The sequence below is a fragment of the Falco rusticolus genome, chromosome 6 (genome assembly GCF_015220075.1).
Source record: "Falco rusticolus isolate bFalRus1 chromosome 6, bFalRus1.pri, whole genome shotgun sequence".
Lineage (NCBI taxonomy): Eukaryota > Metazoa > Chordata > Aves > Falconiformes > Falconidae > Falco > Falco rusticolus.
Genome location: NC_051192.1, coordinates 28836196 through 28855483, shown reverse-complemented (window position 1 = coordinate 28855483; position 19288 = coordinate 28836196). Strand labels below are relative to the sequence as shown.

The 19288-nt window shown below is 39.2% G+C and overlaps 1 protein-coding gene across 5 annotated transcripts in view; it reads right to left on the bottom strand.

The window, feature by feature from the left end:
- Window positions 1-506: 506 nt before the first annotated feature.
- The window catches only part of DSE (dermatan sulfate epimerase), a 37206-nt gene continuing 18424 nt past the window's right edge, over window positions 507-19288 (bottom strand). For 3 of the 5 annotated variants that reach the window (XM_037392133.1, XM_037392135.1, XM_037392136.1), the window contains 4 exons: window positions 11409-11662; window positions 7414-7653; window positions 5741-5948; window positions 507-3530 (listed from right to left, as the gene is read on the bottom strand). In XM_037392133.1, the coding sequence (XP_037248030.1) occupies window positions 1766-3530; window positions 5741-5948; window positions 7414-7653; window positions 11409-11662 (2467 nt within the window). In that variant the 3' untranslated portion in view covers window positions 507-1765. Of the gene's footprint in view, window positions 3531-5740; window positions 5949-7413; window positions 7654-11408; window positions 11663-19288 lie in introns of those variants that run through there. The other 2 variants (XM_037392132.1, XM_037392137.1) reach the window with 2 other exon arrangements.

Sequence of the window (19288 nt, the reverse complement as noted above, 5' to 3'; positions counted from 1 at the left end):
GGTTTGAAATAGGTGATTAACAACCCGACATGCCTTTTGCAATTGGAGAAAAAGGAAAGCTATGTCTTGAAAGAGTTTCAAGGTCTTAGGTAGCCCGAGTATCTATCTGAAGGCTCTCTTTCTCCACTGATTATACACAGGATCAGAAATTAACTGGGATCCTAAATCTTTGCTTAGACTAAATGCACCAAATGTCACTGGACAAATCCAGGCATTGGAGACTGTAGTAGGGCTTACGTATGTGAATACAGTGCTCTGAAATGGCTCAGCAGCTGGAAGCTGGTGAAAATATTCTGACCTGTTCACTGAAGATGTTTAGACAAAGAAAGCTCATCACATTTCAACATACAGACTCGCAACACAACAGCAGCAACATAGGTAACAGATACCTAAATGGGTATAAGGACGAGGAAACAGGTTCTGGTTTGAACAAAGTGCTGATGAATATCATTACTGTAATTATCAGGAAAAATATTTTAATCAAAGAAAAACAACTTTTCCACAGAGACAATTACAATGTTTTTATTTAGCAAATGTACTGGAAGAATTGTTTTTCTGTGAAGACATACAGATATGCCGCAATTCCACAAAGCTTCCATTCTCTCAAATAGCTATGATTTTTTGAAATCAGTTTAATGAACAGAAGGGGATATATGTGGAGATGTCAAACTTATTTGTGTCATAAACCACATGATTCCATTTACCACTAATCCCCAAATAATTGACCCGGGGCCACCAAGAGCTTGCAGAACCCTTGCTGGTGCTTTATAGAGAACAGGCTGCTCACACAATTTAACTGTCCTCTGTTTCTAGCCATGTGAACAGAAAAAAAGACATTAAATACTTCCTTAATGCCTCTTTTTTCATACCAGCAATTGCTAAGGTTACCACACAATTGCTTTGGTTTTTCGTTTGTATTTTTACAATTGCATATGGCAGGGCAGTGATCTAGGACATTATTTCTCTACTAAGCTGTGCTTCAAACTATAGAAAACTCCACCTTGTAAAACTGAGACCAGACCCTACAGCATCCATCCTTCTACAGTCTACATTTGACTGAAAGATAAAGGATTATTTTTCCTGAGAATTTTGTTCCTTTATACTTTGAGTTAGCCCCATATTTGCCTTCTGCTACTGCCTACTAGGCACTGTGCCTCTCACTTGGCAAGTACTGACATGACTGCCATTTCGCACTGTGCCAGACTGTAAAGCACGGAAGAGACGACATGATGTAAGGGTCTGCAATAATTATACAGGAGTGTCCCACACTGAAGCTTTCTTTGGTTTGGCAGAGAGAAAGGAAGTGTACTGCTAAGATCTGCCTTGCGTACTTGTGTTTGAATGTTCTTTTCTTAAGAGAATGTCCAGAGACATCCATAGCAGCCTGAAATGAAAACTCACTAAATGCAAACCCAGTTCTGTATAAAAAAGAAAGCCCTTAGAAACAAATCTATTAAGAGGGCTCTTCTCACCAAAAATTAATTACAACTTTACATTACTGAACTCTGATGAACAAAGCATAACATTCCCTCAGATGTGAGGCCCAACTCAAAACACAAAGGAGGAGTACTTATTAAGTACTTAGTTTTCCGAGATAATTAATTGCTTGCCCTATTCTTACATCCCTTCTGGTCTGAAACCAATCCTTCCCCAGCTGTTTTTGGAATGTTTCAGAAAAAAGAAGATAAATTTTGGCCCTATTAGGGTTAATGCTTTTGCATAGACATATATGACCATAAACTGGTCGACTAGTAGAGGTCTCCTGCTAACATTGTGACTGAGAACAGGAAGAATACAGCCACAATAATATACAGCTGTCTACTAAAAGTATTGCATACAGACATCTTTGGCCATGCAGTCTCTTTGCCTTCTGGAAATACGTGAGCTGCATTGCTAACATGACAAAAAAAATAGCAATGTTGAGAATTAGAAAGAGGCGGGTATAAGAAGCTGATATTGATGGGGCACTACTTCGAGCAGTTGTCACCATCTGTGCCAGCCCTGATCGGCCTTTGACTGAGACCCCAGTTTTGTGCTTCACATAAGTGATATCTGCGAAATCCAGAAGATCTTTCATTTCCTCATCTTCATCTACAGGCAACTCTTTTTGTGCTTGAGTCTGTGCCTTTTGTCGCACTTTTCTTTCATTTACCTCAATTTGTGCAAAAATGTCAGGAACGGCATCAATAAATTTGTAGCCTTTGGCTACCTTTCTGTTTTTCTTTGCTCTGCCGTGCTGCTGCTGCTGCTGCCTCTGTGAGATTGCAAATATCCTGTCAATGGCCTCCTCTGTCTGTCTCTTATCTGAAAACCTCAGCAGGCGCTCAGCAGTCTTCCTAAAGCTAGCTGTGTTGCGTACACGAGACAAAATCTGCTTCTCAAGATGCTGGAAAACAGGCTTAAAATGCTGCAGGTTCCTCTCCACGATCCCTACGTAGTCCTTCACTTCTGGCACGTTGGAGCTTCTAATGGCAGAAGCTCTGTCAAAGACAATTTTTTGGCGGTCCGCAATTACCTGTGCAAAGGCAGAGCGGGACCCATCCTCAATGGGCCACAGGTACACCGCGTAGGCGTGCTCACTGGTGGTAACGAAAACATCCAGCTGCGGAGAATCTCCGCGGACGGTGAAGCTCTGCACGTCAACGGAGGGCCCGATGAAAAGGTAAATGGCCCTCGTGACGGGGTGCCGCAGGAGGGTGGTTACATTCACGTAGTTTGTTCCATTGTACGGGTAGCCCCGGGGATACATCCTTGAGGCGATGGTAGCTTTCTCGCTGTGGCCAGTGTCATCCATCCAGTACATCTTATATATCCCATCACGGTGCCTAATAAAGGCCCCATGGACATCATCAACAACTGTTTCTTCAAAAGGCACATCCACGTTGTGGAAGAAGCTGGTCGCTGCCTCCAGGGGGCTGTCATCTTCTAGATGGATTTGGTCCACTAGCAAGAGAAGCTGGGGGTGGAGAAGTATGAGGTTTCTTTGCAATTTTCTCAGCTTCAGTTTAGGATTATACGCTCCCACTCCTTCTCCCCTGATAAAAACCACCCCGCTTCTCTCCATGGCGGCAACCACTCGTCCCTGACAGTCACCAGCCAAGTCGTGTTTATATTTAAGCCACTTCGAGGAACAGTCTTCTGTAACCTGCCCTTCCCATGGGGAGAAGCAGCTCTTGGCCACAGCAGGGGAAAACATCAACACATTATTAAAAAAAGTATATTTTGGCCCATATAGAGCTTCTGTTATGAAAGGTACGCCGTTGGGAGCAAATGTAAAGGAGTTCTGGTCCGGGTGTTCGTGGCCAGCGTTAAAGTTCCTCCACCCCTTGATCCACTCTTTGTACTTGTTCTTATGAACAATATCATATATTGCACGTCCTCCCAGCTTTCCTGACTTGAAGGAAAGGAAAGGCCTGTTGATTTCAGCTGGCAAAGCACTTCCATAGGTTACCACTCCCCAGTCCTCAAAATAATGCAGCTTAGGAATCCCATAGTCTGGCGGAGGTACAGAGCGCAAACTTGCATCATACCTGCCAAAAAGATCGAGAAAATGGGTTTAAAAATCACTCGACTGATTCCATTATCAGCACCTGTACAAAACTCCAAAACTGATGCAATATTTACATCAAGGAGCAAGCTATATAAAGCTCACACGTGTGCTTCCTGACTGAACTAATCATACAGTTCTAACAATACTTATCATACAAATCCCTCTACAATATTTTTTGGTGCGCTTTTTATAGAATAATAGCTGAAAGCATCTGCTACGCATTTAAAACCAGTAATCCTTCTGCAGTCAAAAAAGTAAGAGTACCACTAATTTCAAACTATCCACCTTTTCTCTTATATCATAAAGCTACTGACTGCAACATAAATCTCTAAAAAAGGCACATTAGGACCAGGCTGTAGACACGGTCTGTTTTGCACTAGACATCAACATCAGCACCTACTACTAACTTCTTAAGCAAGAGAAGCAGAGTATCGGTTTTGCTAACTGATGATTATAGAAGTCTGGAGTCTCCAAACAGAATTGGCAATTAACTAAAAACTAATAAAAAGGCATTTTGAAGGATAATTTTTTATGATTTATATCACTTAGTGTATGTTAGTTTCCTTCTGCAACTAGGTCGAAGAAAAAATTTGCATGGCTTTCTTATATAAATTGTAAGATGCAAGACATTCAGTTTACAAAGAGGTCTTCATTCCAGAAAAGGTTACAATGCTTATAATTTTTGTTTTATTTGACCTACTGATCTTGAAAGAAAAAAGACCCCAAAACAACCATGGAAAACAAAACCCTAACCTTCTGGCATTTTATTTAAGCAACCAAAATAAACAAAGCCATCATTAAGCCCAGTCGTATTTCTGTTAGATAGCTCCTCATCAGATTTATTCTCTATAGCTAGCCAGGAGCCTCTGTCAAGCCCTAGACCAGGGGTCCTCAAACTACAGCCCGCGGGCTGGATACGGCCCCCCAGGGTCCTCAATCCGGCCCCTGGTATTTACAGACCCCCCGCCCCCCCCCACCGGGGGTTGGGGGGAAACCAAGCAGCCGCAGATGGCTGCCTGCCACTGCATCCGCGCCAGCCCCCTGGTTAAAACGCTTGAGGACCTCTGAGCTAGACAATCACAGCTCATGTCCTGCAGAGGGCTTTGGGTAATTCCAACCAGCGCCAGAAGCCTGCTCTGTATCTGGTGGTCCTTGATGGAGATTCCCCTAAAAGCAGACCTTTTCCCTGAGACGGTAATGCAAGTGGACATGTTCATCAGAAGAGCAACACTGCAGCACAGGGAAAAGGCAACTGTTGGAATAGTCAGGTAATTTGATTTTTTTTCTTTTTTACTCAGGTGCTCTTAAAAAATTTCTTTCCCTTTGACATTGAAAATAATTTCCTAAGTATGAATTCTCAAGATTTCCATGGAGATGCAGGAGTAAAGAATGATGGAATGGGGTTTAGAGAAGAGATTCTGTACGTTGCAAATAACAAGATGAAGGCTGCTTGGAGCCCAATAAACATGCATTCTAATGTGCATATCAAAAACGTAAACCAATATATATTCAATAATACTTTTCTTCTAAGAGAGAGAAACTGAGTGACACTGATTCCTTGAAAATGTACTTGTTCTCTCCTCTGACTGAGGGAATTTATATGGATATCTAAAGCCTCTTGGGTCTTTTCATTTATTACCCCTAGAAGACTGACATACAAGTTAGCAGAGCTATAAATTACATGGAAGATATGGATCCAGTCATCTATCATGATATTTTTCCTAAGCATAACTTGCAAATTAGTGGGCAAAAAGAATAGTAGCCTTACCACTTACATTACTTTAGATTTTAAAAGAAAGTTTATATTATTACTTACAGCTTTTAAAAGAAAAAAATTTCTTTATTATTAAAGAACACAACAGGATTAAAACCCATTCAATGGACCAAATAAACCAAAGAATACAGGCAGGCAAAATTTCTGTTCTTTTGGAACTGCTTGTATTCTGTACAAGCAATAGACAATGGAAACAAAATGCAAAAGCAGATGTAGAGCAAGACCACATGTTCTCTACAGCAACACATACTGTGCATCTATGCTAAGTGAAGAAGTTCTTCTGAGACTAAGGACTCTCTGGGTCACACATGGCCAGCCTAATCTTGGCTTCTACAGTACAAATCTAAGATAATGAATTACCACTAAGAGCAAACAGCTGTCAGGTTCCTTTTGAGCCCACTCATTCCCTTTCATACCAGAGAAATTCAGTGTGGAGAGTGCACCACCTCTGCCCTTTGGATGGTGTTCCTGGGCCCTCCACCACTCTGTTCCTTCTGATCTGCTCTGCCAACCAGTTCCCACTGCCGTTGCGCATGACAAATTTGTCAAGAAACACCAGCTGGCTCTCTGGCCCGTAGAACCAGTTATAGTTGGAATCCGCAATGGCCACAGTTCTCTGAAACCCTTGGGAAAAAGTGCAAAGGAATGTAAGAAAGAACAAATAAACATACAAAGATGTGTTTGTAGAGCATCACGGTGAAACCAAGGGGTACAAACAGACGCAGCCTTTTCAGATGTTTATAGACCTAGTTGTAAATGAGCCATAAACAGGTTGCACAGGAGCTGTTCCCTTCTGCTGTAGCTAACTTGAATACCCACCTTTCTTCCTCGGCATTGGGCTACAAAGTACTACAAAAAATGTAAGAAGCAACATCCCATCCACTGCCTCTTCTCACTCAAATTTGGCAAAGGTAACTTTCTGTTTACTGCTCTCACTTTTCCTATGTCAATCCAAACTCTCCAAAGCAAGAAACAGAGGTGTCCCAAGGAAAAAAAGAAAACCAGCTTCATCCTGAAACAGCTAGCATGAGTTCACTTTGCTCTTAGGACCCTCTCCACAGTAGATGCCTGCAGTCTCACGTGGAGTCAATGCAATTCCTTATGTGCCTGTGCTGCCATGCCAAAGCTGTGCTCAGCCACTGTTACATACACAGCTAGATCTGGGGTTCTTACAGCCATTAAAGTTATCACGGTCTTTTTAACCAGAAATTTGGACAACGTAAGCTCCTAGTTAATTGTCCTGCAAATAACCAACACTGAAATCTTGCAAGGCTTCCTGAAACTCAATCTCTTCTGAAGGCTAGGAGGAGTCAGCAATATTTATTAACTTATAACTGGTTTCGTATTTGTACATCTCCATCTTTTAGTCACAACTAGGACTTCAAATCAGAGATGCTAAAACACACTACAAGACAGCAGAGAGATCCAGCAAGAGAACAGAGATATTAAAAGTCTTCAAAATAGACCCATTGGTGATGTCAGATTAACTCTCACATTGACATAACAAAATGGTTCATGTACCCCTGGACCATAGAAAGAAACCTATCATTTGTGTCAATGACATTTTCTACAAGAAAAATATTTTTATTAAAATGGTATAAAAATCGATTTCACTGTTTTGTGGAAAACTGGTGATCATGTAAAACTTTCCTGCGCTTTACTGATGCTTTTACCCTAGCTTCATCATTTTCTCTTCCTTTTACCTAATCTTCTGGTGTGATAATTTCTGGCAAAGGAAAATATCAATAGGAATCTTGAAGAATATTATTTTTCAAACAGACAACCCCAGAGACAGGTCTGTTTCAAACTCAAAAATCCAGAAATCAAATTCTGAAGCATTGCTTTTTCTCCCAAATGATGTTTCTATCTTTTCACTGATTTTAAAAGCCACAGTTTAATAATGATCTTTAATAAGCAGTGTTAAACAAGGATGTCATTGTTTTGATGGATGACATAGGTGAAATCTGAGGAAAAGGTTATTTTAAAAAACCCAAGTACAGTGTTATTTTAAAAAGGCCTATTTCAAGTACAAAATTTACTGCTGCTTCAAAAGTTAAAAGATTCACCTTCATTCACCCAAAGGACCTACCTGGCAGGACAGTCCTGTACATAAATGCAAAGTGCTGCTTGAGCCAGGGATGGCTGAAGTGATTGATATCAAAGTGCCTTTGGACAAGAAACACGTACTGAAACAGCGATCTGGTTGTGTAGCTGCCATAAGCTACGCCTTCATAGAGGGAGCCATCTGTGACCTCCTGCAGCAGGACTACTGACTTCTCCATGATTGCCAACACTTGCTTGGTCCACAAGTAAGCTTCTTGAAGGTAGCCTGAAAAAAAAAGGTGTTGGGAAATCTAATTACACCACCATGGATCTTAGAGTATGTCATCTGTACTCCCACAATGGTATCCTTTACAGCATGGAATCTGCAATCCAGAGCTCTATAATACAACCTAGTGCTGCAGCATCCCTGTAGTTCTAGGGTGTTAAATAAAACACTGTATTTAAACACAGCAAAGCAAGGTCACATGAGCAGGGAAAATCCTATCAACCACCTTTCGCTGATAATGTGGGATTATGCTTTCCATCTTAAAGGAAAATTTCTTTAATGCATTCTGGATATGCAAAAAGGGAAGAGCCCAGTCAAGACTATTGTATTTCAAATTAAAGCCCTATGAAAACAAATTTAGGTCCCCACTAGAGGGCTCCAATAATGCAAATATTCTAATCAGTCATTTTTCACTGGCTTGATCACCAGCATGGTCAGGAGATCCTCAGAGCTTAAAAATACAAAGAAATTGACGTTTGAGCTGCAGTTAACTGATACTCTAATTCATGCTCTAATTTAAGAGATGCTCTGTTCTACTTACACTTTTGGTTTGTTGTACGACCTGAAGGGTTATCCAAATAGAAGTTAAGTTGGGAAAGTTTTGCATGGTTAATTCCAAATGCAGATTCTTTAATTCCAGAATAAAGGTAACCTTTCAACTAGGATAACTTTCAGCCTCCACATATTACAAGCCCTAAACAGTTGTATTTCTTCTAAAGAAAAGACTTTCAGACATCTTACTATTTTTGTGCGCTCTATGAAAATCAAGAACTGGGAAAAGGTTGTGAGAAGACCTTCTCAGGGCTTGTCTGCCTTTACTAAGGAACAAAGACAAGCACAAGAGCCTCAGCACTGCACTTATGTATTGCAGAAGTCAGCATGTGGATCCCAGCAGAGGAAAGGCTATGTGCCTTCTCTTACTTTCTTTTGGATTCACTGGCAAGAGAGGCAGGACTAACAGAGAACAACTGCCTCGTGTGTGTATATGGCAGCTTAGTGTCCACTCAACTCAAAGTGTCTGGACACAGCTTTTACCGGACTTATTTCCAGACTTATTACAGACTTATAGCAGAGCTCAGCTGGCATACATTACACCCCATTACGTGGGAAGCAGTGCCTGCTGAATGAAATGCATGTGCCAGGCTAAGGGAGTATGATCTGCCTTTCAAACCCGTTACTGAGACTGTTTCACTTCATTGCCACAGTTGCAGAGTGACGAGCAATTCAGACATCCTACTAGTCAAGGCTACTCAGTTAACAGAGAGAAAAAAAATTGCAATGTCTAAATTAAACTAACATGATGCTTTTATCTGCTGGCTGAAGAGACAACTATGATGGGGAAAACCTGAGCAACAGGGGCAGGTGGTGCTACTTACTTCCACTTACTTTACTTACAGCTGTCTTGACACTGCTTCATTACTCTGATGGGATTTGGCAGCACAGCAGTATGTCTGAGAAAAATCCCAAATGCTTCCACTGTTCCCTCTCCTAACAGGCACAATAGCTAACTTTTGACTACTGCACTAAGCAAGAATGGTATTTTCCATGGTTCAGCATAGTGCATTTATCATTGTAATGCACGTATGTTCTGTTTACTTAGTGTACATCTATGCTATAACCCTATACTTGTAGTATATTAAAGAATAATATATTAGAATGAAAAAACAGTAACAGACTCAACACTCTGTCTGGCTACAGAACAAAACAGAACAAATCTCACCTAAAATTAGCAGTATCTATATCAAGTTAGGCGTTACTGAACTTTCTTTTTTGAATATCTGTTTACCTTAACTACAAAGACTTCAATATATGTGTGTGCCTAGAATTCATTTCAGTTAGTTTCATTTGTCAGTCCTATGACAATGTTTACATGTTTTTAAGCTGGCTATTTTGTCCCTGCATGCTTCAATAGCTGAATTGTGTTTAAAATAATCAGCTGGAATTTAAACCTTTGGGGTGAAAGGTATACACTGGGATACAACACCATTTGCAATTGCTGTGATCTGATACAGGAAGAATAGCATGTTCACTCACTTTCTTCCTCCTGCCCCCTTTTTTTTTTCTCCTTCAGAAAAAGTCTTTTGTCTTGGAATGAAATTTTTTTTAAAAACTTCTTTTTGATTTTAGACCAACAGAAAAGCTTATTTTAAATTTCCATTTTTTAAAAATAAAGTTGCTCTATATTGAAAACAACTGAGTTTTCAGTTAGAAATACACAGTCTGTTCTGACCTATTTTCATTTGAAATATCATTACTATTTTCAAATTGTTCAAATGTTGCTGAATTTCCCCCCCCCCCCCCTTTTTTTTTAATTTTTTCCAAAATTCCCACCAACCTTTGGTGAAAGAAATATTGCCCAACTTTGTGATGTTACCATTGTTTGGCACAAAGCATTCCTATGGTCTATACTCTAATGAAAAGCAGAGTCATCTTGCAAACTGCCAGCTTTCTGCACCAACAGAGGTTTGGGGCAGGATGGAATTACAAGGAATTTAGCAAAACCCACTGAATAAACATGGTCCGAGTCTTCCATTTGCAGAAGACAAGACAGCAGGAATGGGAACAGCTTCCACACATACTCTTGCTGCTTTTCAGTATATGCACATCAGTGAATTAGCTTGCTTTGACAAACACTTAACAAAAAGATGCCCCCTCAAACAGAGTAGGTGCCACAGTTTTTTGGCACAATTCTGTGGGCATCTGAAAGCTCCAACGATGTGCAGATGTGCCTTTGCTTGGCAGAGCTGAACAGCTTGGCAACACCATCAGCATCTATAAACTATTTTCCTTAACTTGCAGCAAGTAGTTCCATAGGGCATCACGTTTTCAAAATACTTCTAGCACATATTAAATAATCACTTGATAAAATACTGACGCATTCTTATAAAAGCAGGAGCTGGCTCCATGAGTTCCACCTCTCAGCTGAAGTACCACTGGGCTTTAAAGTCAGGATATCTCATCTGCTCTCCCTCTGACTCTGTGACTTGCATTCTTGTTTACACTGTGCAGCACTTAGGAGAAGAGGGACAGCCCCCAGTCAGAGCAGCCAAAAGCAAACTGGTAAGGTTATTCACCTGGGAACTGGCAAGGCTGGGTTTAAGACCTGGCGCAAAAAAGGAAATGACACCTGGCACTGACACCTCTTGGATGAAGGCTGTGGGGCACAAGGGCATAGTCCAGAGGGAGAAAGTTAAAGCCCTACTCATCTCCATAGAAAAAGATGCTGGAAAGAAAGGTCCTGAGCTGTGGCCTTTGGGTGGATAAAAGTTACACCTTTGCAGCTCCCTCAGGGAGACAAGTTGTGTATGAAATTCCAGGTTATCCTGTTGTCTAGCACCCAGCTCACAGCGTGGGATGTTTCTGACTACTGACCTTCTCAGTGTGTTGCTTAAGGAGACCAAGTGCATCACTCTTTACCGATAATCTATCCTGAAAGACCCTGTCTGTAAATCTGGACTGGACAGACTATACACGAGGGGATTTTTAACTCTTATAAACAGCGAGGTAAGAATTTCAGAATCACTTAGAGAATCGAATTTATATACATGGGTACATATACATATATATTATACTTTGTGCATCTGCTCACAGACTTTTGTTCTTCTCAGTAAACTGAATTTTTCTAAGCAACCAAAGAGCAAACCCCATACTGCTGTACTCTTGGAAGTATTTCCATCTGTTCCTGAGCTTTGCTGCATAAACGGCTGACTGAGTTGATACACTTCAGAAAAACATTGCTATAGTTTAGGACATACCTTGATTCATCAGAACCAGGCTTCCAGCCAGCAGGGCCACACAGTTGGTAGGCTGGTGGTTGTGGAGGTACTGGAAGCCCCATCCACGTCTGTATGATGTTTCGTACATATATCCTGAGGCATTGGCAATGACCTCAAGAAATCTCTCCTGTTGAGTCTTGCTAAGGTAGCTGTACAAGAAGTCATACGCAGTGGCAAAACCAACTAAGGAGTGAGCAAGAGGGACCTCATCCCATGGGGCATCCTTCACTAACCTGTCAATAAAAAATACGCCAATTAATTGAGTTTCACCCACTTATTTTCTCCATTACTGTACTGAGGTGTGTATGTCTTATGCCTCTGAAGTTAGGCAATTCATGCTTAATTTTAACACAGTAGTAAGCTACTTACCAAGTCTCTGAGACCATTTTTTTTCTTTCCTAAGTAGGGACAACATTAAGCTTCAAAGCTCATTAATTTTATTAGATTAAGTTGTTAAACATTAAAACAGTGCTTGCAATATTCTGTGTTTCCCTAAGAGAAACAGATATGCAGAATATTGATTGTACAGAAATGGAATCTATTTATCTGAAGCAATGTTCACATCATTTTTGTGAGAAAGTACTATCTCAGAGTTTACACTCCTCTAAAATCCTGTAACAACTTTCTTCTTTTCTGAAGGAGCCAAATGTTGATAAATTTCTGGTGGCTATGCAACTGAAGTTGTCTTTAAAGAAAGTGTAATAAAACACACTATGTTGCTTCTTCATTTCCCAAATGCATTCAATAGAAGTAGAAATGATTAAATTTACTTTCATGAGTACAGTTCAAATTAACATACTTAATAGCATTAAAAAATAAAATAGAGGCAAAATGATGCCACTAATCAAAATTAATGTCTAGGAACTACCTGCTTGTACCCAATGATTACACTGAACTTAGCAAAATAGTAGATTTGTACCAAGATAATTCATAATGGAGGTGGAGGTATTGTAGAACAAATATTTCTCTTAAATAAAGCATATATTGTGAATCAAAGACTTTAGTTTTGCAGTACTGACAGTACTTTCTGGCCACGGTTCTAAAGAAAAGGAAATGTGAAGGAATATATGATGAAAAAAAGTCTTTGATAAACTGCACAGTCAGTTGCTTTCATGGTTATCTTATTTCCCTTTCTCTGCAATATATTTTTAATTACAGAAATTAATATTAAATTGTTGAGATGAGAGAATATCCTACTGCAATCAATAGGGATTGTGTTGTGCTCCTGAAGATGTGCACCTTCTAGCTTCAACTATTCTATGACTCTACAAATATAATTTAATCTTAATTTGCGTAAGCAATAGTGTGAACTGATAAGAAAAAATACCAAAAGTGCAAGATTTAAAAAAAATCTTCATTCTGCTATAGGAGCATTTATTTGCATTCAAAATGCATGAATGAACCACGCAGAAATTATGACCAACAGCCTAGGGCACTGCAACTATGGCAGAACACAACACGTACAAGTGAGAAAAACGACGTTTGATTTTTATTTCAGTATATCTAACACTATTGGAAGAACTCAAATGAACTTGGCACATTCATATCTGTAAAGAAGGAAAGCCTCTTTAGCCTTTTTGATTAGCTGAATTTCCAACAGTTTTAAGTATTCACCTCTCAGCTTCAATCCCATCTTCCACTGAGTGAAGTTATACATTCACTTTTCCTTTTTTTAAATGAAATCTTTAAATACATGAATTTACTCAGCATTGAGCAGCAGGATTTGATCTGGGGTTTTACTGGACTACGTTATTTTATGTACACTATTTTGTTTCTTGGTTAATTGGCAGGCATTGACAAAACCGTGAACAGCATTAAGACTGACAGCTATGAGTGTGGTAATAAAAAACTGTTAAAGCATGAGGAAAAAAAATTCTAGAAATTTACTACTTGTCTTCTCCACATCCACATCCACCTGCTATTCTCTGTGATCAATGTCAAGAACATTTCTCTGTTGTTTTTTCCTGGTTCAAACACTAAACTTATTAGTGAAGACTTCCAGCCAGGTATAGTAAAATTTCTTATTATTGTTTTCACTTAATTGTTATGCAAAAAAATTACAGACCTGTACGCCAAAACATTTACGTGTTTTTTGTACATGCTCATTCTTTCTGTATTTCCAATAAACTGGGAGAAAATGTAGCTGAACTGGGCAAGCAACTATTCTGACTCTCCAGATTTATTTATACTGTGTTACTGAGGCACAAAAATTGAAAATCTGAGTTAACTGGTTATTTGTCAACCTCAATTAATTCTCTCCATCTCTATTTCTGCTTTTTCATTTTTCTTTATAATTGAAAAAGCTCTTAAAATGTTTAGTCCTACATATAAAAGTAAAGTTATATTCTATGCTGGTTATATGCAACACCCTGGCACTGTGCTTGGGTATTGGAAATCATTTGACACGTGAACATACCTTTGACCAGCTATATCATGAATCCTAATTTCCAAATTATTTTTGATTTTGCTTTTTACTAAACTTTTTGGACATTCAGAAACCAGAGTTCAAATGTGTACAGGAATTATCCCTTTAAACACCTCTGCCTGGAACAATTACAAAGTAATTGAGGCTAAGCCATACATTAGGGGGGAAGAAAAGAACAATGAAAGAATCTGAGTTAATTGAAAACATTTAATTCAAAGTTCAGTGTCCTTATAACAACATACAAATTGCTAATTAGAATATGCTTAAAGCTATTTAATGATCTTTACCTGGACTTCATCTTAAATGGGATTTGACAGTGGAACTGATGGATTGCAACTTTCATTGTTAAGCTGTATGCTAACTTTATGTTTGGTTTCAAATGCAATGCTGCATCAAATTCTATAGTATAAAAGTGTGTATTAGTCTCTGTGGCACCATTTCTGACAAAATAGAAAGCACTCTTCTACACGGGAAGTGCTAAACGAATAATTTATAACTGCATTTAGGCTGTTGATTTCTTCAGCAAAAAAAAGACAACACCCTTCAGTGTAAAATACGTTATGTTAGGCATCCTAAGCCTACTTACTGGCACGGTTACCCACCTTGGGTTAGACAAAGTAATTCTGTCCTAACTTCCTCCAAATTGCAATTCTGTATAGTAAGGCTCATCTAGAACTTAACAGAGGAGATGCACACAAGTAATACAGAAAATTAAAGATGATGATTTAAAGACCCTCATTTCTAAACATACAAAACCACAGTCAACATCTGTTCTTAAAATTAAGCTCTCCTGAAGTAACAACTCTTTAGCTGATACGAATCAGTGCACCTCCATTAACTGAATTTCACTTGAACCAAGCAATGTACAAACAACAATGTGGAACATGAGTCACAAGAAGAATGGACAACTAGCAAGCATTAAATGCTTTTTGTATCTGAATTATACTCTCATTTTTCAAATGGATCTCCAGTGTCAGATCTGGTAAACAACCTGGCTGATAAACTGTGGGAAAGCACAGTACCACAGGCCTGCACTGAATGTATTACGTGAAAAAAAGAGTTTTCAGGGCTATCAATTAGCTACTCTGCTCTGAAATATTAAAGAAAAGTTGTGTGTATTTATACAAATAAAGATTGGTAAAAACACGCCAATGCTTTGCACTGGAAAACAGTTATTTTCTACGCCTCTTAGGACAAAAACTTAACATCAGACAGTATGAACCCCAGGTTAGCAATTAACTGTGTCTGGAGACAGCAAGTAACGTTTACCTCAGTGCTGCACTCTTCGGTGTTTTAAAGGTGTAAGATGCTACAGAACAAGAATCCAAAGTAAATAGAAATATCTATAATGGATTCTTTAGTGCAGAGCAACTACTTAGTTGCAAACAAACACTTAGCAAAGGAAACTGTTCCAAAAATTCTAAAACATACTTCAAAGTAACAGCTAAACCATAAATGCATCCCTACAGATAGTACAAAAAAAAATATTTTTTTTCCCCACACTTACACATCTATACATGTATTTGGAAGAAGTACCTATATGGAAACTTGAGGTGGTTTATAAAAGAGCAAAAAGTGCTGAACATGTTTGCTGCCTAATGATCAAACTCCATAAACATCCAAAGCCATATGCATCATTCTGCACAAAGAACTGCTGTCTGGGCAAATGCTGTGAACAGCACTGGACAAATACATGCTTGGAGTGTTCTTTTAAGTTCTCTTCATCTGTGTCATACAAAATATTTTTGTTACTTCATTACAAACATTTTGAGTTTGATATAAATCCTCCATGAAGAAACTGGAGAAATAAAGAGATCGTGGATAAGGCTGGTATTATGGATAAGTAGTATGGTTTTCCTACATGTTGAGAATTTTAGCATGGTGCAATGTGGTCATCCATTTTAGATTTACCACCTTCTACAATGAACAATGAATCCGAAGGTGAGGTTAAGACCCCGTTCTTCAGTCATCAGTTTGTGATGTCAAGAACTATCATGCATGCACTGCATTGTCCAAAGCTAAGAGTGTACATACCACCTTCACTAAATGTGGTTCTGTGCTCTGAGTAAGTATAGCAATTGTATAGAATTTTGGATGGGAAATAAAAATCAGTATTAACAACAAGAAAAATTGTGGTAAGATTACCACAACTTCTCTATTTCACGACAATATTCCTAATGCTATTAATGTCTCTTCTCTCAGTAGCAATGGTTTTCTGTATTTTCCCCTAATTTCTTTCTATTAATAACTGTTTCCTTATTGTAACCAGAATTATTAGCACTTCCCTAAGAAATACAATAAGGAAAAAAACCACTGTCTGCCCACTTCAAGGCAGGATTCAAGTCAAACTCTCCTGCTTAAGAGAGTTCCCTGATCATGGCCTGTGGGATATTTAGAATCACCTTTCCCTCACTTTGTATCCAGTTCTTAAAACCAAATGGAAATACATAGCAGAGTAACACTCTCTAACCTGACAAACAGAATGCCTTCCCAGGCAGTGTCAGATCTGATTTCTGGCCTCTGTGTCAATAAGTAATATGGCATCGCTGCGCACAAAATGAAGCATTAAGCACATCCTGACACATATATTACACAAGTAATCCACATCCTGAAGTTTAACGCTCCAGCGTTTCCCATGACAAATTACTTACTGCGGAGTAACTCTTGGAGGTTGAGGGCAGATTAAGCTAATGATTGAAGGAAGCATGCTGGCACTCCCCCTCAGTCAGCACTGAGCCTCTCACCCTCACTAGGTAGATGCAAAGTCAGTCAGGGCTCCCTTCTGAAGGCTTACGGGTGAAAATTGGTCCAAGGACAGCCCTCTACTGCATTTCAATGCACTCTACCTTAGACATGGTAGCTAGCTAACAGCATGATTGAGTTTAATGCACATTAAATGTCAAGTGTGGATGCAAACGTGGTGTGTAATGGGGGCAATTGACCTCTTGATCCTGAAATCAACTGTGCAATTGTACAGTCTTCCCAATGCCAATGGCAATGCCCTGGCACTCCACAGACCCTTGTTATTGTTCTCACCCACTTCTGGGGGAAAGAGATACAGCTTTAAACCTCCCGTCAGGCAAAGGAGAGAAGTATTCTTCCATGGCCAGAGGGAGTATACATACCAAGAGGGAGTATTACCTGCCAAGGGGAATAAGACCACCAACATTTGTTTTATAAACTAGACTCAATTTCCAGTATTTTTCTTACAGAAGCCTCCAAAACAAAATATTTTCTTGTGCTCAAATGGAATATTTTCTTCACTAACGGAAGAATAGCTTCCAAATTTTGTTTTGGAAAGAAAAAAGAAAAATCCTTGAAAAAATCTGTTTCATCCAAACCAACCTCTCAGCTTTCACCCTTTTCACGTTTTTCTGGTTGGCTGCCAAAACAAAACCCCCTGTATCTGCACAACCTAAGTGCTCAGTGATCTGCAACAACCAAAATGTTAAGAACAAGAAACGTCCTTGAAAAACTGATGATATATATTTCCAGTGTCTAAGGTAAAACATGGCAAGTTTACCCCTATGTCTTTACCAGTTGTGCTTTAGCAGCAACCACTGACAAGCTTGTGTTCATTGCAGCTTGGTTCACAGGAATACAGGGAAAGGAGTGGTTAAATATAAATGGCCACATTCATTTTATGGAAAAAAAGAGGCAATGTGTAGACAAAGTTTTCAGAAGTGCTAAGAGCTTACTATAAAAGCAGGGCTGTCCTGCTTAGGTGTTGACGAGACAACTAAAACTTTACTCCTTCGGAAATCTTCATCTACTTTCTATCTTCTGTTCTCTGTTCCTTCACAGGTCTATAATCATCTTTCTGCAGCTTCTAAAGCTTTTTTCAGATCCTCTTCTCTTGTATTTAGCTTTGATCACAAGAGGGTCCTTTTCACACTGGGCTTGCTCTTGGTTATCAATCATGATCCTTCTGTGCTGGCATTAATAAACAAGAACTGAGTCTGTTTTAGTAGTTCTCAGTGCCATATTAAGCAGACACTGAAATTTAATTATGTTATTATTTCAACAGATTACCTCTAGCTCTTGTAGCAAATTTTTATACCAGGCATGCCACAAAGCGAGCTCCCTGTAGCACCACAGAACTTTAGTGCCAATTTATCTCCCAGAGATCCTATCCATGAAAAAAAAAGTATAACAGAAACTCTTCAGAATCCAGCTAGCCATTGAATTTCAGAGTCATGCACAGCTTCTATTTTTAAATGCTGCATATGAAGAAGATAAAAACAGCATGAGGGTTTGATATTTCACTTACTAAAATAATATATATTCCAGATACCAAATTCATCCTCCTAGCCTTCCTTTTCTTCCTCCTTGTAGGAGACTATCTCAGCATCCCCCAAGCTTCTTTTATACTAACTGCTATGCTGCATTCTTATAAAACCCTCCTAAGTTTTCTTTGAATGTGACTGCCGGTTGATTATTGGGAGTCAAACAGATGTTCTAAATTTGTAGTGTCAGCATGGAGACTTGCTTTATTTCAACCTGGCACATGTGAATTTATTTTAGTTATGCATTTATCTACACATTATATTTTTGTATTTTTACTTTGTAGTCCGTAGTGCTCAACACCAAGCGCTATCTGGATACTAACAGCAATAGTCCTATAGCATGCTCCAATACTTTTAACAAACAGGGACTAACAGAAGACTATAGGATTGCTGGTTAATAAGAAATAGCAGAATGGTCACAGATTTGTTACGCTAAAGTCTCCCATTAGCTTCTCCTTACTCGCTGCTATTCCCTTGGAATGTTTGCATGTGCTTGACAGTAATTATCTCCCCTATGAGACCCACAGAGCCAGGCTTACTGTCAAATCCCACACCTTGCTGCACATTGATAACATACTTGTCTTTAAAAACGGTGGGCCAACTATGTGCAAAAAAAAACCCCACAAAAAAACCCCACAGAAATCTCTTGTCTGGCAATTGCAAATGGAGACACGTCTGCTGCTGTAAGAAAGGTGCAGAATTTGTGAACTTCTAAGGCATTTGTTTATAAGGCAGGCTTAGTAAGAAGAAAGCTTTTTACTGCTTTGTCCAAAACACAGAATCTGACTGGACTCTTATTTCTGCACAATGTGTGACTCCAATTACATCACTCTGCTCGGTACGGGAACGGGCCGAGGCAGCATATGGAAAGAATCACGAGTACAGATTTCCTCGGCCAAAACGCACTTCTGGTGGGGAGTGCTCTAGGGGCCAGTCAAGAGATAAAATGCCAGAACACATCTATATCCTCTGTTCTCTGTAAAATAAGATAATACAGCTTAGATATAAGGACAAGCTTTCCCTAAGATTTTAGGCAGCATCTAGATATCAAATCCCAGGAAAACCAAGGAAGTTATTTAACACCAGCTTTGAATCTTTACAGGCAAACCCATTAAAGTTAATATATTTTTACTGAAATATTAATGCAC